Source organism: Mytilus edulis, chromosome 7 (genome assembly GCF_963676685.1).
Source record: "Mytilus edulis chromosome 7, xbMytEdul2.2, whole genome shotgun sequence".
Taxonomy (NCBI): Eukaryota; Metazoa; Mollusca; class Bivalvia; order Mytilida; family Mytilidae; genus Mytilus; species Mytilus edulis.
The window spans coordinates 91,262,000-91,276,192 of NC_092350.1; the positions used below are offsets into that span (position 1 = coordinate 91,262,000).

General features: G+C 33.8%; 1 protein-coding gene across 1 annotated transcript in view; it reads left to right on the top strand.

The window, feature by feature from the left end:
• The window catches only part of LOC139483499 (uncharacterized), a 66,023-nt gene that overhangs the window by 39,313 nt on the left and 12,517 nt on the right, over positions 1-14,193 (top strand). The window contains exons 8-11 of the mRNA XM_071267520.1: positions 39-492; positions 3,246-4,018; positions 4,573-4,603; positions 13,070-13,341. Coding sequence (XP_071123621.1) covers positions 39-492; positions 3,246-4,018; positions 4,573-4,603; positions 13,070-13,341 — 1,530 coding nt within the window. The remainder of the gene's footprint in view (positions 1-38; positions 493-3,245; positions 4,019-4,572; positions 4,604-13,069; positions 13,342-14,193) is intronic.

Here is a 14,193-nt window from a genome sequence, read left to right on the forward strand (position 1 = left end):
CCATGAAATCTGATCACTCTCATGTACTTTCTTTAAAGGAGGATATTGAAACACGGCGTACAGAGTTATATAGCGGAGTAGAAGAGTTATTCAAAGACCACGAAGGACGAGCACATCTGGTTATCAACAACAAAATATTTGTCAATGCCACAGACAACACAGATCCGGAGATCAATGTCCTAAAGAAAGCAATCACAGATCTTACCTTTCAACATCCATGTTGGGGAGAGTCAATGCCCAATGCCTCTGTTCCTCTTGAACTAGAGATTGCTAACCTGGTAGCAAACGGGAATCAAATATTGTCATTGTTGGAAGTTGAAGAATTAAATGCCATCAGCAAGGTGTCCGTCTTGTCAAAGGAAGAGCTCAGTGATTTCCTTCACTTCCAGCACTCACTTGGAAAGATGATCTATTTTGATACCCCACAGTTGAGAGGTTATGTGATCATAAGTCCGCTACTTCTGGTCGAAGTTATGAGATCGTTTGTTACAGGTACTATCTTATATAATATCAACATGTATACTCCGTGGTCATCAAACACTGCCCGATGCCCATAGTACATGTCAATAATCTCTGAATCTTTATATCGTCCGACGCCAAATATATGTCCAAACAATTCCATATTAACTATAAAAGATAAATACTTACAGTCATACAACTTGTTAAAACAATTATCGTACTTAAACTCAGAAATCATCTAATCAAGGAAAGTTTTTTTATGACTGAAATGCCTAAAATTAACACTTTTTCCCACAATCACAGAAAAAGAAAAAAAGAAAATTAAAACACGTTCACCTGGCAATTGCCACTACTTGATGTCAAAGATATTCTTCTATGAAACTATACAAACAGTTGCAATCAAATTTTAAATAAATGGTCAGTAGGGTATCTCTTCTAAAGTATGTGAGGGTGGGTTTTTTTTTCATTCCTGTCAGTAAATCAATGTACAGTAGCTAACATGTCTAAATATTTATCATAAATAATAAATGTGTAAATGGTGTCAATATCTTGAAGTATTATACTGTAGATAGGGAAAATATAAGAAGGGCAAACATGATCAGAACGTTAAGATCTGCCTACTTCCAGAACTCTCATAGAACAATTTGTTTTCCTTTTTTCTATATAAAAAATAATTAGTTTTAGTAAAAGTAAGTAAACACTGCATATTGCAATATAGCAGATCTTCAATATAAGACCAACAATAACTTTATGCTAGTCCTGTCTCGGAAACTTATTATGATAGCTACGTTAAAAAACAATCTACACACTATTGGATCGCCTTAATTAATTGTTTGTCTTATGGTAATATGTGGCGCGGACATAGATTCGTACCCTCGCTACAGTCAAACCAAATACATGAACGTTGATATATTTCCTATGTCTCTGCTAAGTACTCAACATTTTAGAATATGAGCTATGACTAGTCGACTCCGATTTAGAAAAAAATATCCGGTTAAGTTGACTCCTAACTTTTAAATCAATGTCTTTAAAAATATTCAAAATACAATTTCTCATAAAATGAACCACACAATTTGTAAATTAGAACAGAACACTTAAATCAAATATCATTGATAAATTACTTTCATAAACTAAAATGTTAAATAACTAAATTACCGAACATCAACGAAATTCAAATTAGAAATCTTTTAAAGTGTTCTAATGTACTATTTCGTAGATCTGTTTAGTAGATTTTTTGTCTCCCGTTTTCACACTGTTATGTTTACTAATTCGTAGATCTGTTTACTAGATTTTTGTCTCCCGTTTTTACACTGTTCTGTTGTACTAATTCGTAGATCTGTTTAGTTGATTTTTGTCTCCCGTTTTTACACTGTTCTGTTGTACTAATTCGTAGATCTGTTTAGTAGATTTTTGCATCCCGTTTTCACATTGTTTTGTTGTAGTAATTCGTAGACCTGTAGATTTTTGTCTCCCGTTTTCACACTGTTCTGTTGTACTAATTCGTAGATCTGTTTAGTAATTTTTTGTCTCCCGTTTTCACACTGTTCTGTTGTACTTATTCGTAGATCTGTTTAGTAGATTTTTGTCTCCCGTTTTCACACTGTTCTGTTGTACTAATTCGTAGATCTGTTTAGCAGTTTTTTGTCTCCCGTTTTCACACTGTTCTGTTGTACTGATTCGTAGATCTGTTTAGTAGATTTTTGTCTCCCGTTTTCACACTGTTCTGTTGTACTAATTCGTAGATCTGTTTAGTAGATTTTTGTCTCCCGTTTTCACACTGTTATGTTTACTAATTCGTAGATCTGTTTAGTAGATTTTTGTCTCCCGTTTACACACTGTTCTGTTGTACTAATTCGTAGATCTATTAGGTAGATTTTTGAGTCCCGTTTTTACACTGTTGTGTTGTACTAATTCGTAGATCTGTAGATTTTTGTCCCCTGTTTTCACACTGTTCTGTTGTACTAATTCGTTGATCTGTTTGTAGTTTTTTGTCCCCCGTTTTCACACACGTCTGTTGTACTTATTCGTAGATCTGTTTAATAGATTTTTGTCTCCCGTTTTCGCACTGTTCTGTTGTACTAATTCGTAGATCTGTTTAGCAGTTTTTTGTCTCCCGTTTTCACACTGTTCTGTTGTACTGATTGGTAGATCTGTTTAGTAGATTTTTGTCTCCCGTTTTCACACTGTTCTGTTGTTTGTTTTCTTCATATTCAATCGTCATCATTTAACTTTTACAAAACATTTTCGACTATGAAACTTCTCAGCAAAGCCTAACCAAACTTCATAGTCATTATAAGGGTATCTAGTTTAATACAGGTATAATGACCTTCTCAATCATTCAATATGGAAGATAGAACATAGGGGTGAAATGCAAATGTTTGTTTATTGTCATGAATATAATAAAATGCAGAAAATCTGACAGGGCCATGCATTATCAAAAGGTTAAGATCAGTTAATAAGCTGTCTGTTAGCAGCAACACTGTCAGGCAACTTCTGATAGAAGTTATTGACCTTTAATTACGAATGCTACTAGTCTTTTGTTTTACATTTTTTCCCTATTCAGCTAAAAAAAGATGAAAATGTAATAACCTGACATGATCAGCAAGACAAGATCTTCAAATAAGTCACATTTTTCCGAAATCGTTAGTTAAGTCTTTATAAAGGCCAAGGAATTATAGTTATCTGAAACGATTCATTTTACCGTTTTGTGTTATAGGCTATTTTTGTTATTGTAAGATACTTTTAATACTATTTTCAAATATCACTTTATAATTTTCACTTAACAGATATTGCCTTTTGGCCGAAGAAAGGTCTCATACGAAATACTTTTGAAAGGATGTCAGAAAGTGGAATAGTACAAAGAAAAGATCTGTATCTTATTTGGGAGCAAAAGCACTTCAAGAAACTATCACCCTACAAAGAGTTCATATTTGATATGCTCATCCACCTTGATATTCTGTCAGAGCAGCGAAGATATGATACTAATACGGGAAGTCGGTTACCAGTGGAAAACTTCTTTGTTCCCTGTATGCTCATTCAGAGAAATGACACAAGATTCATGACCCACGAATGCACACCAGAGAAAGCCATTAGTCTAGCATTTGTATTCAAAGGAACAATAATACCACCAGCCTTACCAAATCGTCTCATTAGCGCATGTCTAAGTATGTGGACCGTGAAGACATATGAAGGAAAACAACTCCTGTTTTCAGGATTCGTTGGTTTATCATTCGATAAAGCACATACTATTGTTGTCTGTGTTGAAGGTAACAAGATATTGCTCTACATAGTCCATGAAACCTCCATTGGACTGATTGTACCAGATATTGCCACTGGTATCAAGGAATGTCTGTTTACAACATTAGAGAGAATCTCTGAGTTCTATAAGTCCACAGTCTCCTCTAGCAGCCAAAAACTACCCTTCCACATAGAATATGCATGCTCCAGGTTAGAATGCCATGTCACTGAAGAGGCAGCATTGACAACTGATGAATGGATCTGTGATAAACATAAGATTGTACATACTAAAGAGAAGTGGAATATTTGGAATCAAGACCAGGTAAATTAAGTTGATATTATATAATAAAATCTCTAATCAATTCACACAGAGCTGACTTGTGGTTTGCTTATGAAATCTCCATAAAAAAAAGAAAACAACAGGTTGAATCAAACAATCTCACAAGATCAATTTCCTATTCAACTTATATAATGTAAGATCAGGGATGTACAGTATGTAGACTAAATGAAACCGGGATTTCTTCTCTGAATTGTTTTTTTCATCTCTTCCTTGTATATTAGATTGGTCTGCAATCTTTAAATCTTAGTATTTTGTACTTTTTCTTCAAAACAGCCACACCTTACATTGCAGGGTAAATACTCCTTTTCGACATTATCAAACAGATGGCTCAATATGTTTATAAATACTTTACAAATTACATCCTTTGAAGCCTTGCCGTGAATTATATGCAAAAGTGTTGGAGGGGCTAAAATATTGTATGAAATTTTGTAAATACATTAAACATTAAGGGTTTCACCGCTGAGTTCCCCATGCTTTAAGATACAACCCATGATTTTTTATTGATAAATTTATTACCACCACGATTTTTTTTTCAGACAAAAGAACAATGTGAAATGGACTGTCAAGGTAAAAACATTTAGTGATTTTTACCAAACTGAGCATTATAGTTATTCAATACAAAACATTTTTGAATAATAGATATTCAATCATATTCTATAAATCAAATATCTAAAATGTAAGGTTTTCTAGTGGGTCAGATATTTTTTAAGATAAATACTACAAGATAAGAAACAATAATGTAAAACATATATAAGCTATATAGGAAGATGTGATATAAGTGTCAATGAGACAACATGAGGCTAAGTTTATGATTAGATCAGAACAACATTTAGCACATGCGATATTTATAAATGTAATTCTGAACTATTACCATCACAAACATTTGTTTGCAACCCTGACTATTTGGATTATTATTTCTCATCAAATTTTAAAATTAAGCATTTTGTAAAATGACTAATTATTAAGTCAATTTGTAAATTTCGAACCTTGCACATGTTGCAAGGGATTTTATATAAATATTAAGAATTACTTTTGGAGTGTCAAAAACTCGTTGTAAGTACTTGATAAATTACATGCTTATATTGGTGATTTTGAATCTGTTCAAAGTTTTGATTTTTCTACCCTATATACCACACTGCCTTGCATTCTCATTAAGAAAAATTTCACACACCTAATGATATGGGCATTTAAAAAATCAGAATGTGAATATATATGTTCAAACTCTTTTAGGTTATTTTTAGTAGCAATAAACAAAAGAACTTTGTCAATTGGACATGCTTTGATACTATATCTGCACTTGAATTTTTACTCGATAACATTTTTGTTTGCTTTAGAGATTCTGTATATCGTCAGGTTATCGGAATTTCAATGGGGACTAACTGTGCACCCCTTATTGCGGACCTGTTTTTGCATTGCTTTGAGTTACAATTTATGACAAAAATCAGCAAAGACCCATCGAAACAACATCTGATACAAAAATTTAATAATACTTTTAGATATTTGGATGATATACTGGCTCTCAATAATGACGACTCCAGTAGGTTTACTAAAGAAATATATCCTGTTGAACTTATTTTGAATAAAGCTAATGCTAACAATGACCACTGCCCTTTCCTCGATCTTCATATCTATATCATTAAAGGAAAGCTTAATACTAAAATTTATGATATAAGAGATAATTTTTCATTTCTTATCGTTAATTATCCATTTTAGATGGTGACGTTCCCTTGTATGGATCAACGTTTTAGATTTTAAGAAGCGAAATTTATGTATTACTGAAAAATTATTACATCAGGGTTTTCGATATCACAAACTAGTCAAAACATTTACTAATTTTTATCATCACACAACGACATCATTCGTAAATATAACTCAACATGCAGACTTCTTATACCTTCAGGTATTTCACATCCAATCCTTTATGGTAATATTCTTTATAAAGCACAAAAATGTCAGTATTCACCTCAGAAGCTAACAAAACCTTTAGATAGACTTATTAAGAAGGGATATAGTTACGATACTGTTGTCAGGTCATTAAAGATAACATATTTTGGCTTTAATATTGATTCTCTTATAGGGTCTTTGCATCGGAACTAAGCACATTTATTCAAAAAACAGTTATTGGTATGACATGGGTTATGGTCTTCTCATATATGTAAGAATGGTATGATACTAAACCCCTAACGGGAGGGATTGTGCCTGACATTCATATAATGAAGACATAATCTTTCAACCAGTTTAATTGAAGTCTAGTGCTGGCATGTCAATTAACTGATAGTAGTCTGTTGTTATTTATGTATTATTGTCATTTTGTTTATTTTCACTTGTTACATTTTTTTGACATCAGACTCGGAATTCTCTTGACCTGAATTTTAATGTGCGTATTGTTATGCGTTTACTTTTCTACATTGGCTAGCCGTATAGGGGTGGGTTGAGATCTCATAAACATGTTTAACCCCGCCGCATTAATTTTTGCGCCTGCCCAAAGTCAGGAGCGTCTGACGTCTGTTAGTCTTCTATTATTTTTAATTTTAGTTTCTTGTGTAAAATTTGGAGTTTAGTATAGCGTTCATCATCACTGAACTAGTATATATATTTGTTATGGGCGCCTTCAGGTGCAGGAATTTCTCGCATTGAAGACCTATTGGTGACCTTCTGCTGTTGTCTGTTCTATGGTCGGGTTGTTGTCTCTTTGACACATTCCCCATTTCCATTCTCAATTTTATAGTCATTTTTTCAAATCACTGAAATTTCAAAATGAAAAAAAAACTGCCTGTTAACTTTCTGGTGTAAATTGATGAAAAAAACTATTTTATGATACACATAATTAAAACGAATATATCTTACCCCCCCCCCCCCACCCCCCCCCCCACCCGAAAAACTTTGGTCAAATTAATAGTATGCTTCTAATAACAGGTTTGTCAGTGTACGTCTATAATATGTTCTTTTTTTGCGTTGAAAGTATGCTGAGTATGTACTCACTCTGTATTTCAGATTGTAATTTTTTTAATTTCTTGTCCATGTTGTCATGATGGTAAAATGACAAGATATTCTGATAGAACAAAATTTACAAAATGATTTTTAGAAAATCTAGATTCAAAACAGAAGTTTGTAATATGGAACACATCTTCGCTAGCCAAGGGTTACGATCCACCTCCCTCCTATCCACCCTTGGCAGATTAAGCCAACATTTGTGATAACAATATTGCGCCATCAATCAGTAGATTTAAGTCACACCCATTTCGAATACATTATTCTTGACCAATGGTTGCACTTGAACTCTTCAATTTTGAGGTAAAAACACGGTAGCGTCTAGATACTAAACACTTGGTAAAGCAGAAAACGAAAAGATCCGTTGACATTCATGTATGTGTGCAAGAAACATACACAGGAACTTCTATAAGTTGATTAAAACATTCAGATTGTCACTAGATGTAATTGTATGTTTAGGGATGTAAAGACTTGTTGCAAAATAAGCACGTGGCAATACATACACCTTCTACATTTACACTTGATCATGCAACCAGAGAAAATAATAACCTTGTGTCTCCGAAATTCTATCTCAGTCCGCCAAGGGTGGAGAGGATTGAAGTGGATCATGACCCTTGGCTAGCGAAGATGTATGGAACAGAGAAAAAGGATATGCTTGATTTACTGATTGTTGTTTGTTTGTGTTTAGTAGCAAATGTTTCACGCGTATTAAGGACGAGAACAGATTGATTATAAATCAAATAGGTAAGTCTGCAATTGATTGACTCAGATAAAGGACATGGATTTTGACTGTGGTTTGTTTGATAAGAACAGAGATGTTGCCTTGCAATAGGCAACTATAGGAACGATCACATCGTGCAGAAAGCGTAGCCCTCTCATAAAATGAGGCAATATAAGTAATGTCTCTTTTCAGAAAAAAAAATATATGTATGTTTGTCCTGCACAATCTAACAGCCCCCTCCCCCCCACCCCATTCCCCCCGTTTAGCATGGGTTTCATCATACAAGGCCCTGTCTTGGTTGTGATGTATAATAAAGAGCTTCTTCGTCTTTACTTCTGGAAAGGTTTTGTTTTGTCTTTATAAACTGACGAATAAAAATGTCAGTAGTGTATCGATGTGAAAATTTTGGAAATCAACCAAGACCAAGGTCAACAAAGACTAACATAATGCAATTAACTTAGAAACGAGACCAGTGCGTCAACATGCTAAGCACATGAGATCACCTCGAGTTTTCGATGGGGTTCGTGTTGCTTATTCTTTAGTTTTCTATATTGTGTCGTGTGTACAATTGTTTGTCTGGTTTTTTTTTTTATATTAATCCATAGGGTTGTCAGTTTATTTTCGATTTATGAGTTGTCCTTCTGGTATCTTCTGGTCGGTGTCTCTGCTGGTGAAAATTTTGTTTCGCGAAGACATCATCCGCCCAGTAACAAAATTTCATGAATTTACGAAGATCTAACAGGATACTTGTTCAGACGTCGCCCAGTAAAAAAAGGTAAGAAACAGACGTCACCATGGACACAGGGTCTTCTGATACGGCAGGTGTCCCCTCATTACCAGACATGTCTAATATCTCAAACATGACTCATTCAAATCATCATTATAGTCACAATAGCAATATAACACATATACAGCCATGTTCAGTTCCCTTTTAAGATATTTTGGATTTTGATGACTCTGAACAACACTGTTTGGAAATATGAGACCAAAGGCTGCAAAACTTGTGACATTTTAATAACAGATGCTCAATTCACTATAGAAATTTTACTAAGAAGTCATATTTTACCAGAAGTTACGATGATTTGAATTGTAAAGCGATAAATGTTGTCTACAGATAAGAGTGTAACTTTTGCGGATTGGTATACTTCGGTGAAACGGAATGAAGGCTATACAAACGTATGTGCAGTCATAGATCAGGAATTAACCTCAATGCAAACGACGTATTTTATCAGCATTTTAATCAGTCTGAGCATTCCATCGTTACTATTACAGTTCGCATTATCGAAAAAAATATACCACAACTCAAACAATCCTCATCTTGCAACGTCTCTCGATAGACAAAAAGATGACAACTTAATTAGACAGTTGGGAACTGCGACACCATATGGTTCCAGTGACAAAATTGATGGTATAGGTATTATATATATTCCTTCGTGTAGCTCTGTGAATGTCATGAATATTTTCAACTGTACTCCTCGACGTAGACGCAGTCATGGTCATCATCATTATACATAATCTACTCTGTATGATGTCTCTATTAATGACTTGCTGCCATTTATACAAAAACGGTTAGGTATTCATCACATTCGCACAAAACTTGATTCATTACCCCTTTCAAAACTTCATTCTCTGTTCAATTTAAGTTTGGAAACCACTGCTACAAACCCTCATTTAAACCAATACAAACTTACAGCTATCATTTCGAATATTGCAAATCACAGACTTTTCAAACCAGTTCGTAATGGAAAATGTGAAAAAAAGAAAAGACATTTTCTTAATCTTTCCTTTGCCAACAAATTAAACGTCTCGATGGCGTCAACTTAAGCAATATCCTTCATCTAAATTAATTTGATCAAAAATACCTCCTTATTTCAAAGATCAGTCTGACCAATCATTTCTTATACATATACCAAACATATGGTAACAAACCTTTTCAATTACAAACATGTTTTTCAGGATCTCAATATTGACGACTTCAAGTCTAAACCTCCTGATTGCACTTGTGCAAAACATGTGATATAAGTGGAAAATAGCAATGAATTTGATAATTATCATAATCAAACTTAACTCTGTGAAAGAATTGTGTATTTCCAATAAGTAGTTCTTGAGTAGTATAAGTAAATAGAAATCAATGAAATTTAAACACAAGGTTTTTGAACACAAAAAGGAAGGTTTGGATTGATTTGGGGATCTGAAGTCCCAACAGTTTAGGAATTAGGGGCCAAAAAGGGGCCCAAATAAGCATTTTTCTTGGTTTTCGCACCATAACTTAAGTATAAGTAAATAGAAATCTAGGAAATTCAAACACAAGGTTTATAACCATCAAAGGAAGGTTGGGATTGATTTTAGGAGTTTTAGTCCCAACAGTTTAGGAATAAGGGGCCCGAAGGGTCCAAAATTAAACTTTGTTTGAATTTATCAAAAATTGAATAATTTGGGTTCTTCGATATGCTGAATCTAAACATGTACTTAGATTTTTTTTATTATTGGACCAGTTTTCAAGTTGGTCAAAATTGGGGTCCAAAATTAAACTTTGTTTGATTGTATTATGGGCCCAGTTTTCAAGTTGGTCCAAATCGTGGCCCAAAATTAAAATTTGGTTGATATCAACAAAAAATGAATCCTTGGGCTTCTTTGATATGCTGAATCTAACCCTGTATTTAGATTTTTGATTATAGGCCCAGTTTTCAAGTTGGTCCAAATTACGGCCCCAAATTTTTGCTTGATTTCAACAAAAAATGTATATATGGGGTTCTTTGATATATGCTTAATCTAACTGTGTATGTAGATTCTTAATTTTTGGTCCCATTTTCAAATTGGTTTACATTAAGGTCCAAAGGGTCTAAAATTAAATAAGTTTGATTTTAACAAAAAATGAATTCTTGGGGTTCTTTGCTATACTGAATCTTAACATGTACTTAGATTTTTTATCATAGCCCAGTTTTCAAGTAGGTCCAAATTGGGGTCCAAAATTAAACTTTGTTTGATTTCAACAAAAATTGAATCCTTGGTGTTCTTTGATATGCTGAATCTAAACATGTACTTATGATTTTTATTATGGGCCCAGTCTTCAGGTTGGTCCAAAATTCAACTTTGTTTGATTTCAACAAAAATTGTATATATGGGGTTCTTTGATATATGCTTAATCTAACCATGTATTTAGATTTTTGTAGTTTGGGCCCGGTTATCAGATTGGTCCACATTGAGGTCAAAAGGGTCCAAAATTGAACTTTATTTGATTTCATCAAAAATTGAATTCTTGGGGTTCTTTGATATGCTGAATCTAACTATGTATTTAGATTTTGGATATTTGACCATAATAGGTAATGTTCAATTTAAAATTTAAAGTAAGTTCAAGTTCCAAGACCACATTCATTCTGTATCAGAAACCTGTGTTGTGTCAACGATTTAATCCCAATCCAAATTCAGAGCTGTATCAAGCTTGAATGTTGTGTTGATACCTGCCCCAATGTTCAGGGTTCGAACTCTGCGGGCGTATAAAGCTGCGTCTGGTTAACACAATAAGTTCTTTGAAAATTTAATACTTTGAACACATTTAATAGCTCCATAGTTTTTACACATTTATTCTATGTTCCTCTACTTTCCTAATCACCACAAATGGTTAAGCTCAGTCATTTGTAAAAAATAGAAACATGTCAAATATCACTACACAGAGGTTTTTTCTTTACACGTGAGTTCCTCATTTCGAGGCGCATTAGGGATTTTGTCCCAATTGGAAATAAAATTTCATAATTTTGATGGATTGAGTCGAGGATTATGCCAGGCAATGGGCTTAGCGCATGAAGGAAGACGAAGACACTCTTTCCGAATGGATTAAAGCAGTGAGAACGTTGATACAAATCAAAATTAGGAAACTGAATGGGTCTGTCAATGTCAATGCTACTGAAATCTTTAAAGACCCAAATGTTGCAAAACACTTATCCTACATCCATGAAAAATATGATGTTGTCCTCGCAGATAAAGCCTCAGACAACATCGTTTTTGTGTGTAAAACTCATAACATTAACTGCTTGATAAACGAATTAGGTATTGACAATTCATTTGGAAACTCAACATATACCCTAACGACACTAACCAAAGAGGAAATCCTGGATAATCCTAAGTCTGTTCTATGTTTCTTTAGAATTTTAACTAAAGAACTGGTTCTTCCATAACGGTATTGGATACCTAAACTACATAAGTATCCTTACAAACAACGGTATATTGCTGGATATTCCAAGTGCTCCACAAAAACTCTTTCTGAATCATTAACATCTATTCCATCAGCAATCATGAATGTGACCTACCGAACTGACTATTACCCGGATTTGTTATAACATGAACATCACGACGGGTGCCATATGTGGAGCAGGATCTGCTTACCCTTCCGGAGCACCTGAGATTACCCCAGTTTTTGGTGGTGGGGTTCGTGATGCTTATTCTTTAGTTTTATATGTTGTGTCATGTGTACTATTGTTTGTCTGTTTGTCTTTTTCATTTTAGCCATGGCGTTGTCAGTTTATTTTCGATTTTTGAGTTTGACTGTCCTCTGGTATCTTTAGTACCTCTCTCACTAATTCAGTTTTCTCCGTTCTTTAACGTCAATTTAAAAGTGAGTTTATTAGTGGGAATGGCAAATATTTGCCTCCACCTAAACGCTTCAATCCAAAATAAAGTGCCGTAATTGACCCATTAGAATAGAAATAATACATGGGTGCTATACTTTATATTGATTTTACCACGGATTTGCCTTTTATGACGATATTTAACCCCTCTGTGCGCTCGTGATGAAATATTTATCATAAAGGGCCAATCCATGGTGACATCAGTATAAATTCAACCCCCTATATATAAATTATTTCTATTCTAATGGGTCAATCACACAGTCTTTTTTTTTTTTTGGGGGGGGGGGGGTTCAACGCGTCTAAGTGAAGGCAAATATTTGCCATTCTTACTAATCAAATCAGTTTAAATACAAGCCTTCATGAATTATTTCTTTAATAAAACCTGCCTAATTACATACAGTGCATAACGGAATTGTAGATCATTTATTAGAATTTAAGAGTATTCCAATAGTTCAAATACGTCTTATTGCATGTAAATACTAAAATCATGGTGTACTTTATGAAAATGCTGAACATCAACTTCTATTGTAATGGGCAGTACAAAACATATTCTGTTATTATTTATTCTTTGTTAAATGAACTCTCATCTCAGAAAATCTGAATTGAGTAAGCAAACTCGTATTATGTTTAACAATAATCAAGTATCCTTTAAATGTTGGATACACTGTATACACATTATTTGTTTTACACAAACAGGTTTACAAGAAGGTGCCTTGAATCAGGTACCGAGTGACATTGAACTTCAAAGATTTGCATCAGGATGTGATGATATCACCATAAAAGAGTTAGCCATACGTCTTGGTATGAGTTTCCAAGAATGGGATGAACTTGAAAGGAATAATCCTGATTATATTCAGATTGTCAAGTATAGAATACTGGTCAACTGGAGAGAAAAATGGTCAGGAAAATTCAGCAACATAGCACAAGCTTTAACAGAGATGAAAATAACTACACATAAGCTGTGTCAGGTAAAGTAACAGAGATAAAACTAACTACACATGTGTTGTGTCAGATAAAGTAACAGAGATAAAACTAACTACACATAGGGATGTGTCAGGTAAGAAGCAGACATGAAACTAACAACACATATGTTGTATCAGGTAAAGTAACAGAGATAAAATTACCTACACATATGTTGTGTCAGGTAAAGTAACAGAGATAAAATTAACTACACATATGTTGTGTCAGGTAAAGTAGCAGAGATAAAACTAACAAAACATGTGGTGTGTCAGGTGAAGTAACAGAGATAAAACTAACATCACATATGCTGTGTCAGGGAAAGTAATAGAGATAAAACTAACAACACTTATGTTGTGTCAGGTAAGAAGCAGATATGAAACTTATTACACATATGTTGTGTCAGATAAAGTAACAGAGATGACACTAACTACATATATGTTGTGTCAGGTAAAGTAGCAGAGATAAAATTAACTACATATATGTTGTATCAGGTAAAGTAACAGAGATAAAATTAACTACACATATGTTGTGTCAGGTAAAGTAACAGAGATAGAATTAACTATACATATGTTGTGTCAGGTAAAGTAACAGAGATAAAATTAACTACACATATGTTGTATCAGGTAAAGTAACAGAGATAAAATTAACTACATATATGTTGTATCAGGTAAAGTAACAGAGATAAAATTAACTACACATGTGTTGTGTCAGGTAAAGTAACAGAGATAAAACTAACTACACATGTGTTGTGTCAGATAAAGTAACAAAGATAAAACTAACTACACATGTGTTGTGTCAGATAAAGTAACAGAGATAAAACTAACTACACATAGGGATGTGTCAGGTAAGAAGCAGACATG